The sequence below is a fragment of the Erpetoichthys calabaricus genome, chromosome 1 (assembly GCF_900747795.2).
Source record: "Erpetoichthys calabaricus chromosome 1, fErpCal1.3, whole genome shotgun sequence".
NCBI lineage: Eukaryota > Metazoa > Chordata > Cladistia > Polypteriformes > Polypteridae > Erpetoichthys > Erpetoichthys calabaricus.
Window position 1 is genome coordinate 273,818,730 of NC_041394.2, and position 17,814 is coordinate 273,836,543.

Here is a 17,814-nt window from a genome sequence, read left to right on the forward strand (position 1 = left end):
TCTTTCATGTGTCAGGTTGGTAATTTTTTTTTCTTTTTTTGTGTATGATTGGATTCTGTAATTGTTGTAACTCCTTGCTGGGTTGGAACCATGAACACTACTTATTTTTTATTTCTTGGTTTACTTTGGTTTGACGAATATATGTTTAATCCCATGATAATAAATTGGATGGCTTGTTGAATAATTGAGTCCATTTACCGTGGAAATTATCCACTGTAGGGGTTGGCCGGGGAGATTGGGGTTCTCAGACATTGGTGCAGGTTTATATATTATTACAGGAGAAAGTGCCAGTGGCAGCATTCAGTAATATTATAACAATTATTCAGAGTTTATTCATTCAGTGCTTATTTAAAATTGCTACAAATCATGATGTCTGTTGGCATCATTGCATTATTTTGAAACCACCTCATCATAAAAGGGACTTGAATAAATGTCTACCATTCAGAAACAGTAAACGTTTCTCAGTGCTCTTTCTACCATATTCTGAAGTAAGACTCGCATGTGGTTTAAAAAAAATGAATGTTTCATTCTTTTTCACTGTGGCTTATCTCTGTTGTACACCAGCATTTTTTTTTATCTTTGTGATGATATCAGTTCATTTCAGAATTATTGTCATATGTACAGTACACAGTATAATGAAATTATTCTCTGCACATCTGACCAACATGAATGCAGGGTGTCAGTGTTCTTGTCTAGCTGCCTGTATCTTCACTCTGTTGATTATGCATAACATTACTAAGTAATAAGTAGTGTTGAGTGAAATAATCCAGTTTCCTTTCAATGCAGTTTTGTGAAATAGACAGCAAACATTGTTCTGCTTGCAGTTTCACAACAGCAGAACACTCTAAACAGGGTGTTTTGGAGTTTTAAAAATTTGCTGACAAAGAGACATACTTTTAGACAAAATCTGTACTTTAGTAAGACAATGAAATTATTGTCTAAATTAGTTGACATAAAAAGCTACAGTTAGGTCCATAAATATTTGGTCAGAGACAACTTTTTTCTAATTTTGGTTCTGTACATTACCACAATGAATTTTTAATGAAATAACTCAGATGCAGTTGAAGTGCAGACTTTCAGCTTTAATTCAGTGGGGTGAACAAAACGATTGCAAGGCAACTAAAGCATTTTTTTAACACAATCCCTTCATTTCAGGGGCTCAAAAGTAATTGGACAAATTAAATAACTGGAAATAAAATGTTCATTTCTAATACTTGGTAGAAACCCCTTTGCTGGCAATGACAGCCTGAAGTCTTGAACTCATGGACATCACCAGATGCTGGGTTTCCTCCTTTTTAATGCTCTGCCAGGCCTTTACTGCAGCGGCTTTCAGTTGCTGTTTGTTTGTGGGCCTTTCTGTCTGAAGTTTAGTCTTCAACAAGTGAAATGCATGCTCAATTGGGTTAAGATCAGGTGACTGACTTGGCCATTCAAGAATTTTCCACTTCTTTGCTTTAATAAACTCCTGGGTTGCTTTGGCTGTATGTTTTGGGTCATTGTCCATCTGTATCATGAAACGCCGCTCAATCAATTTGACTGCGTTTAGCTGGATTTGAGCAGATAGTATGTCTCTGAACACCTCAGAATTCATTCGGCTGCTTCTGTTCTGTGTCACATCATCAATAAACACTAGTGTCCCAGTGCCACTGGCAGCCATGCACGCCCAAGCCATCACACTGCCTCCACCGTGTTTTACAGATGATGTGGTATGCTTTGGATAATGAGCTGTTCCATGCCTTCTCCATACTTTTTTCTTGCCATCATTCTGGTAGAGGTTGATCTTGGTTTCATCTGTCCAAAGAATGTTTTTCCAGAACTGTGCTGGCTTTTTTAGATGTTCTTTAGCAAAGTCCAATCTAGCCTTTCTATTCTTGAGGCTTTGACCGCATGTTGTCTGTTCACAGCAAAATCTTCCACATGCAAGCACCACACCTCAAATCAACTCCAGGCCTTTTATCTGCTTAATTGATAATGACATAACGACGGACTTGCCCACACCTGCCCATGAAATAGCCTTTGAGTAATTGTCCAATTACTTTTGAGCCCCTGAAATGAAGGGATTGTGTTAAAAAAATGCTTTAATTGCCTCACATTTTTATGCAATCGTTTTGTTCACCCCACTGAATTAAAGCTGAAAGCCTGCACTTCAACTGCATCTGAGTTGTTTCATTTAAAATTCATTGTGGTAATGTACAGAACCAAAATTAGAAAAAAGTTGTCTGTGTCCAAATATTTATGGACCTAACTGTGTATCTGTGGCCTTAGCTTTGTGGTGACACCACTTTGCCTGGTACAAAACTTTGTTAGGAGGATACCATTGTCACCACTATCAGCCCCAGATCTCTCTTGTTGCTTGATGGGAATTGTAGTCCTCGCATCAGCACTGATTTTTTAATTCTTCCTTGTCCATTACAACCACTCTTCTCGATACATCATATAACCTTGTTTTTATGTTGGACCAACAGTAATACACATTGAAACTTTTGTGAAAATCAGTTTAGTTGTTTTTGTATGTTTGACATACAGAAACACAAGAGTTTTATTTATTTTGTAGATGACTTTTGGCCGAATGATAAGATGCTATTACTTGTAGCTGAAAACTCTCACAATTGAAATTAAAGAATGGCATTTCAGAATGGAAATTCTTATTTGATTTTTCAAAGACTTAGAGAGTATTTTCTGACTGAAACTGCTCAGAATTGTCTATTTCTTTAATCATATTAAAGTTTAGTTTTTAAGAACAAGGAGCTGTTGGATTTTCCACTATTCTCTTGAAATGCTTTTTTTATGGAAACAGTGTGTGTGGTGGTTACTGATAATAAGTTTCTGGCACAAGGATATTATCTGTGGTCATAATAAGAAGGGTGAGTGGCCGTCTCCTCAGATGCGAAAGAACATTTTCTTGGCCTTGTCCAATATATGAGACAGTGTTTCTTGTTGCTTCAGAAATATATGGGTGAGTTGGCATATTTAATTTTAAGATGTCTTGAATGTTGACACTGAATAAACTATATAATAATGATTTTGCATCATTAAATTATTACATTTTTTTCCAAGGATGCAAAAGATTTATTCTTTGTATGAATTATCTGAAACTAAACATAGTATTATTTTTGTATTACAAATTTAATTTGTTTATAACAGATTTATATGGGACTATGGCTGTTCATTTAGTCCATGAGTGAGCAGATTTCCTGACCATTGCAGTATTTTTTGGAGATTTTGAATAAGAGGAACACTGGCATGTCAGTTCAATTTACTAACAATCTAAAGATGTAACTTGTTTGATCCAGATGTTTTAGGTAATCCTGAGATTCATAATAAATTCTTCCTAAAATCAAAAAAGACTGTTTCCCAGTTTCTTAATAAGCTGAATGAAATTAGATATCAAATTTCTGATTCAAGTAAAGTAGATTTCTTTAATAAAAACTTTTGAATCCATTTTCTTAAAGGAACCTATTAAGTAATACCAAAGCACTCTTAAGTATTCATTCAGGGTAGCTTTCACTGATTAGTAATCAAGTACTGGAGAATGAAACTTTAAATGTGTATGTTAAATTATAAGCAAAAAGATGCCCAAATAGCTGTTGTTTTTAATATTAGGATTTAAAAAAAATCTTATTACTTCTCTGTTGTATGCAAAGTAAATTTATACCATAGGTCTTAAAATGAGCACTTGTTTGTAGAGTTGTATGTGTTATCACTGCTTGTTGCCTAGGATGGCAGTTCTGTCCTTACAACAATGTACTTGTAGCATTTGCAGGGTGGAAGTTGGGAACTGGGGAAATGTGTTGGTGCCAACCTGTTGGCTCTTCTATAGTTTTTTGCAGGGGAAAGATGACTATCTCTTCAAATTGCTAAAGAAACAATATCCTGCAAGGCACATAGTATTGCACTGCATGCAGCAGACAAAAATGGCTTGTTTTTAATCAAAACATAAATACTGACATAAAAGAGACAGAAGGTTCAGTGCTTTCCTGAAGTTTTCAGAATGATAAAAAAATATAAATCTTTCAAAACTGATGTGGTCAAAGGCTAGAGGAAATCCATCCATCCATCCATTTTCCAACCCGCTGAATCCGAACACAGGGTCACGGGGGTCTGCTGGAGCCAATCCCAGCCAACACAGGGCACAAGGCAGGGAACCAATCCTGGGCAGGGTGCCAACCCACCGCAGGACACACACAAACACACCCACACACCAAGCACACACTAGGGCCAATTTAGAATCGCCAATCCACCTAACCTGCATGTCTTTGGACTGTGGGAGGAAACCGGAGCGCCCGGAGGAAACCCACGCAGACACGGGGAGAACATGCAAACTCCACGCAGGGCGGACCCGGGAAGCGAACCCAGGTCCCCAGATCTCCCAACTGCGAGGCAGCAGCGCTACCCACTGCGCCACCGTGCCGCCCGGCTAGAGGAAATGTTTCTGAAAAAGAAAATATATGTCTACTCCATTTAATGCAAGTAACTTTTGGGTATCCATTCTGAAAATACCTGGCGGATGACTGCTCTTAGCTTGGGCAGTTGAGGTTAGTACACCTTCAACAATATGCTATTTCCTTTGGGAGAATATCCAGTCCGACAGACCCCTTGATGGTCTGCTCTCTAGCTGTCGCCAGCACAATGAACAATAACAGTTGGGTGTGCAAAATACAGAGTAAATCACAAAAAGTCATTGTAAAAGCTGTGTCATCCCAAGATCCTGAATCCAGGTTAAGACGGTTAGATAACGGTATGGTGTAAATATAAACTCAGTTGCCTCTTTATTAGATTTAACTGATTCATGCGAATGCATACATAATACTTTATGCATGCACACACACACACACACAATGTGTTTATGATAGGGTTGTGGTGATTGCACAAAAAATACAGTGAGCTACAGTTATGTGAACAAACACACCTTATTTATGACAGATTTCGAGGAAGAATGACCATGCTTCTTCAAGTTAAGAGAGAGGCTATAAAAGCAGTTCACAGATATGGCTGAAAATATTAGTACCCAGGCATTTTACTAAAGTAATGCACCATTCTTCCTAAAAATATTGGAATTGAAAGATCTTTTGTCATCCATACATGCATTTCTTTGGTTTACAGTAGAGCAAAACAAAATAGCCATGAAAGAACCCAATTATTACTTATTCTACAAACACATTCCAAAATGGCAGAGGCAAAATTATTGGAACCTTTTGAAAGTTACAAGAAATAATTGTCTTTTAGTGATCCTTCAAGCAGACTTATGCCTTGTACTCATTATCATAGGTGCCTTCAATTTTGTAATCTTTCATTCATATAGTTTATATGAAGAAAATAAATTAATCAACTGTCTTGTGTCACATTGAATATGGGAAAAAGAAGGGAAAGCAGAGAGAAATCTGAGGAGGCAAGAACGACAGTAGCAGCCGAGCATGGTCAATGTAAAGATGACAAGACGATCTCCAAAGAGCTTGATGTTCCTGTGACCACCATTGTCAATGTTATCAAGAAGTTTAAAGAAAAAAAAAGTTTAAAAGTTAACAGCTGACGTCCATAGACATGGCCGCACAAGGATCATTGACCCAAGTTTAAGGAGAAAGACTGAATAGTGGAGAAAGAACCAAGAAACAACTACATCTATCAGAAAAATTAATGATGAAACAATAAATTAGTCATGCATATCGGATCAGAATGTAACATACACAGCATGAATCTATAGATCCACTGGGCATTTTGACAGTCGTACATGCTGATGCTGGTAGTGTGAGGAATGTTTTCTTAGTGTGCATTAGGCTTTAGGTTTAGGTTTCTTTATTTAGTCATCATTTGAATTGTGACAGCTTGTATAAAAGTTATTGCTGATCCTTTCACTGATAAAGACTACCCTTTCTCAAATAGATGCTTCTGACAGGTTAATGGGACTGGTTATAAAGCATGCATCCAGGACCATTATAGTAAGTAAAGTTTACTAGAAATACTTGCCTAGTCCCCATATATCAGTCCAATTGAGTACCTTTGGGATGAAGAAGAATGCCAGGTCTGTAATATGAAAATGTGGCTGAAAAATCTGCAGGAAGTGCATGATACCATTATGTAAGCATAAACAGAAATACGTAAGGAACCTTGACTTCATGCCTCAGGCTCTGCTGGAGGTGAAAGGGGTCTTACCAGTTCCTTGACAGGTTTAGCAAATAAAGTGCACACAACTTCTGGGTTTGAGGAGCTGGTAGATGTCCTTTCGTAGTAATATCTGTTAAAAAGTGCCTTCTTTTTAATGACTTGTATAACATGTGACTTGATAACACTCTTATTAAATGGACAACTCCTTACTCCTGATAGGCACAATTTGTCTCTTCTTCATATAATTGTATCTGTTCTATGACTTAAGAATTAAATAGTTTAGAGTTAGTTTGCCTGTTTACATTGAAACCTTGTAAAAACAGATAAAACTATGTTTATGCAGAAAAGTTTTCCAGCTGCTGACAAAAACGAGTTCTTAGTTTGAAAAGAAAAAGAGTATTTTATTCTAGATAAACTTAAGAGTTTCTGTTTATTTTTATTAATTCTTTCTTTCTCCTACTACACATAGACAAGCAGTCTCAAACTTCTGATTGCATTCAGGAAAAAATATTGTTTATATTAGTACAAAACCAGTTATGCACCATTTATTTCATGTTGGTATCAACTGCAAATCAATCACGTTTCACAATTGTATATTAATCGTTTCAGTGGATCTTCTCACATGTGGTTAATCTTGATGGCTTTCCCCAGTGCTCTGCATTAATCACAGTTTTCTGAACCTTTTTGAACGTTTCTATGCACTCGTGCACATGTTAGCTAGGTAAATCACACCAAGTGCATAAACTTGGTGTAAATTTGAGCTTTAACAGCTTCTGCCCACAACTTCTCTCTGTTTGTTTCTTTGATACAATATAATATATATGCAGCCATATTCACGACTTGGTAGCAACTTGCACACTTGATAGCAAAAGAAATAGCCACAGTCTACTGAAACACCAGAATATGGACAATTATGTTGTGAACTTTTACAAAAATGACACATGAAGTGTGGAAGTATTGTTATATATTTGTAAAATTAAGTCATGAAATTATACATAAATACAGCAGTATTATAGCTTAGTGATAAAGCCACCTTGATACTGAATTGACAATGTACACAAAGTAAGCCATTAATATATAATTTATACATATAACCTGTCCAGTTATCAAAATTGAACAATTAATATACAAGGAATCTGGAAATATATTTTACAGTGATTTTTTTTAATTGATCATAAAATTGAACAATTTTCATATATATACTAGAACAGTTTCTTTAATAGTTATGTATATACAGCAGTCTTTCTGCAGGTCATATTTATAGTTTCATGTTCTTTTTCTGGCTGAACAAAGCCCTGATGTCCAGCATTGCTTGGCGAATGTTCTGCCCAAATCGATAGGAATCCTGAAAAAAATGAAGTAAAAATTAGCAATGACTGTTTTAAATGGAAACTCTTCTTGTATTCCTGCTACAGCCTAAAGAGGTCAATTGGCCCAGTGTGAACATGTGGATTGCTGTGGTTTGTTTTTTTTTGCTAACCAAACTAACAGTTTCTTGCTAAACTGCAGGAAAAAAAATTAATGTAGATAACAGGAAGATGCATAAACTCCAAACAGGCTCAACACTCTGAATGTGATGAATGAACTGAAGTAAATGGTGAGAACTGCGCTGCACATGATGTCGTAGCTGAGAACTGGGAGTGCCCAATAGTACAAAATAGCAGGTACTAATTTTAAATCTTTCAGAATTGTTTGGATGAGTTAATACATTGTGTATATGCAATAGTGTTTATGATAATATTGTGTATTTTGTTGTCCTGTGCATCACTGCTGATCTATTATACTGTGTAGAGAGTCCTTTAAAAGTAATGCAGTAGTAAAGTAAAAACTGTTAATTTCACTTTAATTCCAGGAAAGGTAAAACTCGTATGCAACTTATAATATACATAATGCATATTTTTCTGAACATCTTATATCCTGAATATATTTAATCCAAATATGAGTCACATACTGGAGTTTGTATCCTGTCAGCAATGTGTTCTACAGTCTCAAATTGCACTCACATTCAAACATAATCTTTTCTAAGAAAACCTATGGATGCATAACATAGGGAGAGTGTGCGTGTTCCGCAGAGACAGTGACAAAGTAAACACAGTCCCCTGATTCTGTGAAGCAGGAACATACCTATAGATCACTAGGGCATGCTCAAGCACACACTAGCATGGGCACATTTGTTGTTGACTGTCAAGTTAATATGATGTGTTTGGAATGTAGGAGAAAAAATCCAGTATATAAATAAAAGTCCCATGCTGATCCAGGGAAACTGATCCAGGACTGATTCCTGTCTCATACTTCATTAAGCTTGGATAGGCTTCAGCTCCTCATTAAGCTATGATTGGAAAAAATGGGTTCAGAAAGTGTAGAGATGGATTTACTTATAATTGTTTAATTAACAAGTAAGTTAAAACACTGTCCATTTTCTCCATATCTTTAATAATTACCTGATTCCTCTTTTAAAGGACTGTGAAGGGCAAAATAAACCAAAATTAAGATAAAAATGTGCATGCAGCAGTGCATTTATTGGCGAAGATCTTAATTTGCCCTAACATAGGGACTTCTAAATGGAAATAATAAACACTGAATAATGACTATTCATTCATTCATTTCCTGAGCCTGCTTTTTGGATTATAGTGTAATAGGGGGGTCTGATTCTATCTTATCTCATTCAGAGAGGCCAAATTCTGCTTTAGCTGTAGGACCCTTGGTAACACTGAGACCAAATCAACATAAAGGACATTGCGATACGGTTCAGGTTATGTCAGGCAGAAATGCTACCTGTTACATCACTATGCGTACCATCTATTCATATATTCTTATTTATTTTGCTGTTTAGGCCATGCTACTTTTGGCCTAAAGAATATACCCAATACAATTTAGCGCTCAAGATGATAATAGCAGAGGAGGCTAGATGTCCGTAACACCACAGATTATCCCTAAGGTAGAGCACTAGAAATAGTTATTGGATCATCAGGAGGATCATAGGAAATGTAAATGGACCTCATGAGATATAGGAAAATATGCTTACTGTTTCTGGACTGGAAAGTTTGCTGGAAATGTGGAAGGTCATCAGATTTTCTCCTGAGATTATGTATGATACCCCATATCCATCATCTGCTACCTGACAAAATAAAAAGGTTAAAGTCTTCTTTACTACACAGCATGTAATGTTGAATTCATCATGAGTCAAATGACTGCCCCTTCATGTCTTGCTCCTCAGCTCAAGCTGGAATTTTGAATGCACCATCACTGGATAGCAGATATTCTCCACATGCATTCAGATAGTATATTCAATAGTGATTTTTTTTTTTGCTCTATAAATAAACAAGAACTTACTGGCCCAAATCCACCACCAGCACTGATGCAGTCAGGATGCTTTTCCAAGTCAATCATGCAGAGCTGTTGCTGGGGTGTCTGACTGGTGGACAACCTCCAGGGCTCTGACAACACCTGCAAGGTTACCAGTACAAAAGAGATTTAAAGGACCAAATGGCAAATCAGCAGTATGATTGTATATAACTAAATACTAACTAAATACTTGAGCAACAATAAAAGAAGCTTCATCTAAGGCTGTGATGTGAACCCTTTTATATGCCTTATAATTTTGCACAAATTTGTCACTAACAGGAGCCACTTGAACAGAGAAAATGATATCAAGAAAACGTCACTTTTTTAGAAACAGCACAGCCTAGAATTGTATGACTCGTTTCAGAATTTTGTCCGAGTCCTATGTTAGAATCTTCTCCTATTTGTTTGGGCATTCCTCCAACTTTCCAAAATGTTATTGTTAGTTTAATTAGTACAATATCTGCGCAGGAGTGAGTGTGGGTGTGAACATAAATATCTGCGATAGACTAGCACCTCCTCATGGATTGGTTTTATCTTGGGTCTATTTTTGGATATGCTCTGGCCATCTTTTGTGAACTGAATTTAGTGGATTCAATGATTGCTGGATTTGTTTTGAAGAAGAAGAAAATGTTTTTCTACTCTACAGGTATGTTATACATTTTGTTAATGGATTTACAGCATTTATTGTATGAAAAGGTAATTAAAATTTCACCTAGAAGAAACTTTGTAACCTTTCAAATAATTACTATTTCCGTAAAACAATCTCCTAAAATAGTTATTTGTCCACAGACTTTAAAAGTTTTTGCACTGAAAATATATTTCATACATTGTGGTACACTCTCCATCCTACCTACAGAACATCATGCAATACAGCAGAGAATTTATGTGTCAGTTAATCTTCCAAACTGAGTGCAGAAAAATCTTTAAGCTTTATGCTTAAAACATAGAACAGGTTACCGAGATATGAATGCTTGTAAGTGCAATGTATGCAGTCACTACTATATATTTCATCTTTAACTCTAGGCCCATTTTAAAATCTAGTCCTGCCCAGATAAAGCACCAGTCCTTGAATGTGCCACTCTTTAACTTTAATGTATGAGTTTAATTGACATACCTGTTTGAGGAATGAAGGGTCCATTCCCAGATATTTAGAGACGACATACAGACAGAAAAGGTGGCGGTCAATGCCCGCACCTGTCATTGCCAAACGGCACATATGTTGATGTTTCTCTGCTGCTTTGTGGAAAAGTTCAAGCTTCTCTTCATTCTGTTAAAAAAAATAAATAAATAAATGAAAGAAGATATTGTTTACTGCCAGAGCTACATTTTTTTTTCAGGACCCTTGGTTGGTCTTTAAGGTCATAAGATATTTGACAGATGAGAGGTAACCATTCAGCCTATCAGTCTGTTTTGGTTATCCTGCTTTCATTATTAAACACACTTAATCAACTTCAGGGTACACACTCACCCACATTGAACCCATTTATAGTCGGCAATTAATGAAACACAAATGTTTGAAGTGTTAGTGAAAAACCTCAGAACTTAGAAAAAAAACTTGTATGGACTCGGAGAGAACATGCACAATCCATACAGGCAGAGAACAAAATCAGGACTTTCTGTGTGTGAGGCAACAGGCTTACTTCTGTGTCACCTTGCTGATCAATTTCATACACACCATGTATTTTTGGTCTTCAGAAATATTCAGATGTTTTATTAGACAATAATTGTTAATTTAATCATTATTTCGTGTTTAATAATTAGTTGAATCAATCTGGCAGAAAATCAATTTGCTTCTTGGCACATGGCTCCTGGTACAATTTCCTGCTGCTATCACTCTCTGTGTGATACTTACTCTTTATCTCTTTGCCTGTGTGGATTTTCTTGATGTATTTCAGCTTATTCTTGAAGTCGTTACAGTTGACTCTTAACTGTCTTGGTGTGGGTGCTTGTGTGTGTGTGTGTGTGTGTTTGTGTGTGTGTGTATTTGTGTGTGTGTGTGTGTGTATGCATACCTATGGACTAACATCCCACGCAGGGTTGATTTCTAGATTAAAACCGATCGTGTTGGGAGAGGTTTAATGAAAAATTAAGTAAAACTGGGTTCTGGAATTGAATCAGCAATTAATGAATGAAAATATAAATATTCAAATGATTTTTTCCATTTAAAATAAAGCAATCTTTTTATCTTTTGGACAAAAAAAAATCAGTATTGTTGGTATTTTGCAGTGCATACATTTGTTAGTATTTTTTTGACAGAATAACATTTTTGGACAAAATGTAGGATGTTGCACTAAGTTCCCCATGGAAGGGTGTTTTCAATCTTTTCAATCACCCTTGGTATTATACTGTCACATGAACAATTTCTCTAACATCTTATGAGATAAGAACTCTTAGTACCACTGAGCCACACTAGATAAAAAGTGAAATGAAAAAACAAGTCCTCACACTTTTGCTTGCATCTTCCATCGCATAAACAAATTTTGTTGATTCAATTGTGCAGGAGCGAATAGTTTCGGTTCGGCCTTCCCGGAATATCCGAGTCATCGAGGCTTCATATGTAAGGCAAAGCTGCCCCTTGTCCTTAACAAGAAAAGAGACAAATTCATATTTTAAAAATGATGCGTCTTCTTACCTCTCATCAGCCATTCATGTTTAAATGTGAGGATGGCCCAAACAAATTTCTATATGTATACTTTAGGAATAATTAATAGGATTTTTCTTCAGCCCATTTTGTATATATTTGGAAAGTCTCACTTGCTTACACATGTGCTAGTGGGGGTCCATGTAGCCTTACCATCTATCACAAAACTGTATGGAAAGAGTTGTGTTCAGAATTGCTATGCCTTTAGGAGACTGAGGGTGAAAGCTTTTTGCCATGGATTGTCTCTGGGAATGAAATATTGATCCAACTCTTTGGACTAGATACCTAAAAAATCAATGGCCTCATCATTCTTTTCATTGGGGGAAGTTTAGAATTACCACTTCAGCAGTGGAAGTCATGTCCACTGTTCCTGGTATTCAGACAAAATGTTTTTTGTAGACGTTGTGCCACATGGTCAAAATGATAACTCAGAACTTTTTAAACTCTTAAAAATTTACAGAAGAATTTAATAAGCATTCACCCAAAATGGTTTCTGAAATTCTTTATCAATATGATACAAGACTACAAGATTTAAAAATTGGGAGTGGTCTCCCCTAGACTTTCTCGTATACTCAGATATGGAGATTTTTCTATTATGTACATTAAAGCACTATTAACGACAAATCAAATTAATAATATATTGAACAATTATTATAAAAGTAAAGTTGAATAAATCAGACTGTGCAGCTACAAGAATAAAAGGTAAAGTACCACTTTCGGTTAATGGAAATAGCTCAAAAGTTGAGAGAAATCTTCGTTTTGTACCTAATACTTGTATGCAAGTATTGGGAGTGAAGACAAGAATGAACAAGTGAACAAGAGGCCGCAAATGCAGGCTTCAGAGTGGTGCAAGAAGGGGGCAAAATACTCTTGTTTTCTGGCACTTGTAAACATTATATAGAAAATGAGGTGAGCAGCATAATCATCTGGTTAACCTATGAATAGGTTCAAACAATTTGACAATTAATTACTAGGAATTAAAATATGTGTTACATAACTTTCTAGCTATGCCTTGTGTAACTAACGTATCAGTTATCCAAAACAAAATAAGAATGCAAAATGATTATAACATGCAATGTAAATATAATTTAATTCTTTGTTTGGCAAGGAAGTAGTTTATACAGACTGTATGTAACAGACTCCATGGTTTTTTTATATAAGTTTTCCTACTTATGATATTTTACAACTCCATACCTCTAATGACAAAGCAAATTATACTTTAAAACAGATAAAATGTATAGCAGACGCTACACAGCTTAGTGGTGGTGCTGCCTCATACTGTATATTCAGAAATCTGGGTACGATCCCCCCAAGGGCCCCATTCTGAATTAGCTTTTTTCCAGGTAATCTGGTTTTCTCTTACATTCAATAGACACATAGGTTGTCAAGAGTAAATTGTCATGATATGGAATGGAGGCACGACTTTCAGGTTGACTGAATCCAATGCATGAGGCAATTGTGACATTGAATTGTAAGGTAGAGTAGCTTACCCTAAAGTGAGCAAGCTGTAGAGCAAGTTGAATGAAAGCATCTGGACTCGTTCGGCACGTTTTTATGAATCCTTTTCCAAAGTCTTCAAACAGATATCCATAAAAGTCGACATCTTCAGCTAATGCTTTAGCCACATTATAGCAACTTTCAATAACATCTTGGCACTTTAAAAGAATAACATAATAGAAGTTAACTGCAGTTAAAACATTTCTTTCACATATTGAAACTATGAGTTGCTGTGAAGAACAGCATTTTAAGGATTGTTGTATTAAGTCTGTTGTGAGGAGTTATTCATTGATGTGCTTATCATTCTGATATTTGATGCACTGACTCTTCAAAACAGCTTTTCTAAAATGGTATTTTTGAGAAGCTTTTTTGATCTTAACATCTAGCTATATATTTCTTTGTAGATTTTTGTGCAAGAAATTATTACAGTCATCAAAATTTTATATATCAAGTGTTTAAAATCTGTAACATTTTCACAAATGTTCCTTTAGCGCTGCTGGCTAATGTGCTCATTATTTTCTGCAGTAGGGTTATAAATTGTAAACTTTTAGCATAAGAGAGTAACCAGTGTGACCCTGCAACATTGGTGGGATAGTCAATTGGTGTGTCTGGAAAATTGTAAGTGGGTTTAAAAGGGTAACGAGTGAACCTGCTATAATAAGCCATATGGTTACATCACCAATCCTCACTTAAAGAAGAATAATGGCAGTCCCTTTGTCTACAGAGTGTTTTGTTAGGTCAGCAAACTAAGGCATTCATTTTTCTGTTCAGCCAGGAAAGCGCAAATCTTTACTTTATAATACATTCATGTGTTATTGCAGTTAACCTGATAAACTCTGGCTTGCTGTAGTAGTGAAAGAAGAAGATGCAGGTTACTAAAGTGGATAAATAGGTGGACTTGTATTTTACGTAGCATAAGATGTTTGTCCAGGAGTACTTCACAGACCAGCAAATGCAAACCCGTAGGAAAATTAAATATGAATGTAGCATATGGAGAAAAACCTCATGCCAAAAGATGAAGATAAAAGAAACAGCAATGACAACATGGCACATTTATGCATAAAGTTTAAAGAGGCCCTCATAATAAACCTCCTGTCAGTGTAGTTGAAATTTGCTAGTCACCATATTTACCATTCTGTGCCATATCTTGCCTGAAATGAATGCGACTTTACCTCTTGTGTAATATCCCATTGCAGTTTGGAAGGTGGTGGTATACTCTTGTTCACTTCTCCTTTACAGTGCCCATCCTCAGTATAGCCTAACTGGAAAATGTCTGTTGCCAGAACAAACTGAAATATAAGCATGAAAAAGTCTATTTTGTGGCACCTTTTACACTGACACAGGGAAGATCATGCAAGGACGTTTTACATTTTTTTAAACTCCAGATTCTAATTTCACAGACCTACCTTTCATAATATATATTCACAGAACTTCACAGAACAAGGCTGTATTATACAGTATCTTACTCCTTCTCCTGGTACTATAGTTCCTCTTTATTTTTTACTAGCTGTCCTTCGTGGCTCCGCCCACATAGTAGTGAAACAGGACAAACTTTAAAAATCAATTTAAAAAAAAAACAAAACATGTAATTCTGGCCAAGCAGAAGATAGGTACGCTCCAACGTCAGATGTTGGGACTGTATCTAATCGTGTTCAGCTCTGAGTGTGCCCTGCCTGGGGAGAAAGGCACATGGCCGTGATATCTCTGGCAATCAGCAGCTACCCTCTAACACACATGTAGCTCTGATCTATCTCTCAAAAACGTCAAATGTTACTCCTTAACAATGTGTAGATGATAATGTCTGTTGAACAAACACGTATTGCTAACTAAGCAGAGGCAAGGTATGCTCGCCACTGCTCCAACATGTGGCGAGAGGTAGAGCGACTCGAATGGAGGCTGGCGCATAAGTGAGGAGGCCCTGCCTCTCTCCCCTCGGCCTGCAGCCACTCTCTCAAATTCACGCAAATAAATCTGTACCGCAAGTAAACTATGATAGTTAGCACGATGAGAGAAGTCGCAAAATCACTCATAATGTTTCAGCAAATTATAGAACAAAAACAAATCTAAATCCGTTAAGTAGTTCTAACGTGAAAAGCGGACAGACGTTGGAGTTTTTATATACAGTACTGTGCAAAAGTTTTAGGCAGGTGTGAAAAAATGCTGTAAACAAAGAATGCTTTCAAAAGTGGAAGTGTTAATCATTTATTTTCATCAATCAACAAAATGCAGTGAATGAACAAAAGAGAAATCTAAATCAAATCAATATTTGGTGTGACCACCCTTTGCCTTCAAAACAGCATCAATTCTTCTAGGTACACTTGCACACAGTTTTTGAAGGAACTCGGCTGGTAGGTTGTTCCAAACATCTTGAAGAACTAACCACAGATCTTCTGTGGATGTAGGCTTCCTCACATCCTTCTGTCTCTTCATGTAATCCCAGACACACTCGATGATGTTGAGATCAGGGCTCTGTGGGGGCCATACCATCACTTCCAGGACTTCTTGTTCTTCTTTACGCTGAAGATAGTTCTTAATGACTTTGGCTGTATGTTTGGGGTCGTTGTCATGCTGCAGAATAAATTTGGGGCCAATCATACGCCTCCCTGATGGTACTGTATGATGGATAAGTATCTGCCTGTACTTCTCAGCATTGAGAACACCATTAATCCTGACCAAATCTCCAAATCCATTTGCAGAAATGCAGCCCCAAACGTTCAAAGAACCTCCACCATGCTTCACTGTTGCCTGCAGACACTCATTATTGTACCGCTCTCCAGTCCTTCGACGAACAGACTGCCTTCTGCTACAGCCAAATATTTCAAATTTTGACTCATCAGTCCAGAGCACCTGCTGCCATTTTTTCTGCACCCCAGTTCCTATGTTTTTGTGCATACTTGAGTCGCTTGGCCTTGTTTCCACGTCGGAGGTATGGATTTTTGGCTGCAACTCTTCCATGAAGACCACTTCTGGCCAGACTTCTCCGGACCCACTGGTTTCTGCCAGTTCTGAGCTGATGGCACTGCTGGACATCTTCCGATTTCGAAGGGTAATAAGCTTGATGTGTCTTTCATCTGCTGCACTGTTTCCTTGGCCGACCACTGCGTCTACGATCCTCAATGTTGCCTGTTTCTTTGTGCTTCTTCAAAAGAGCTTGAATAGCACATCTTGAAACCCCAGTCTGCTTTGAAATCTTTGTCTGGGAGAGACCTTGCTGATGCAGTATAACTACCTTGTGCCTTGTTGCTGTGCTCAATCTTTCCATGACATGAAACTGTCTTCCACAACCTCACCTTGGTAGCAGAGTTTGGCTGTTCCTCACCCAGTTTTAAGCCTCCTACACAGCTGTTTCTGTTTCAGTTAATGACTGTGTTTCAACCTACGTGTGACATTGATGATCATTAGCACCTGTTTGGTATAATTGGTTGATCATACACCTCACTATAATCCTACAAAATCCCTGACTTTGTGCAAGTGTACCTATAAGAATTGATGCTGGTTTGAAGGCAAAAGGTAGTAACACCAAATATTGATTTGATTTAGATTTTTCTTTTGTTCGCTCACTTTGCATTTTGTAAATTGATAACAATAAACAATCATTATTTATATTTCTGAAAGCATTCTTTGTTTACAGCATTTTTTCACACTTGCCTAAAACTTTTGCACAGTACTGTGTATGTATATATATAATATATATATTGTGGTGAGCAGCTGGGGGCGGTACCCAGCTAGGACGCCCGGAAGGACCGGAGGAGGGATTATGCCTCCTCCAGACCACAAGGGGGCAACTACCCTGGTGGCTTTGGGGACCATGGGAAAGGAGCTTGGAAGCTCAACCCTATAGGGGCCTGTGGTCACCGCCAGGGGTCGCCCAGATGCCCGAGGAGCACTGGCCCTCAGCACTTCTGCCACACCCGGAAGTGCTGGGGGGAAGAAGACCAGGGACACCCGGAGTGCTTCCGGGTGCACAGCCAGCATTTCTGCCACACCAGGGAGTGCCGGCAGGCGCTCATTAGGAGGCAACTGGAGCATGTCCAGGTGGATTTAAAATGGGCAGCCTCCCTCCATTCAATGGCTGGAGTTGGGAGGAAGAAGGCAAGAGCTCAGGAGGAGAGGAGTGGAGGTGGACCTGAGGAAAGGCATTGTGATTGAGAGGCCTGGACTTTGGGGGAGTATTGGGTTGTGTGCTGTGTCACTTGTAAATAGTATTGTGTAAATAAACATGTGTGGTG

At 37.4% G+C, this 17,814-nt stretch overlaps 1 protein-coding gene across 1 annotated transcript in view; it reads right to left on the reverse strand.

The window, feature by feature from the left end:
* Positions 1–7,049: 7,049 nt before the first annotated feature.
* Positions 7,050–17,814, reverse strand: part of cpt1b (carnitine palmitoyltransferase 1B (muscle)) — a 59,607-nt gene continuing 48,842 nt past the window's right edge. Inside the window, exons 13-19 of the mRNA XM_028815210.2 lie at positions 14,758–14,874; positions 13,579–13,743; positions 11,893–12,027; positions 10,562–10,714; positions 9,436–9,549; positions 9,128–9,220; positions 7,050–7,447 (exon numbers count right to left, since the gene is read on the reverse strand). Of these exons, the coding sequence (XP_028671043.1) occupies positions 7,361–7,447; positions 9,128–9,220; positions 9,436–9,549; positions 10,562–10,714; positions 11,893–12,027; positions 13,579–13,743; positions 14,758–14,874 (864 nt within the window). The 3' untranslated portion in view covers positions 7,050–7,360. The remainder of the gene's footprint in view (positions 7,448–9,127; positions 9,221–9,435; positions 9,550–10,561; positions 10,715–11,892; positions 12,028–13,578; positions 13,744–14,757; positions 14,875–17,814) is intronic.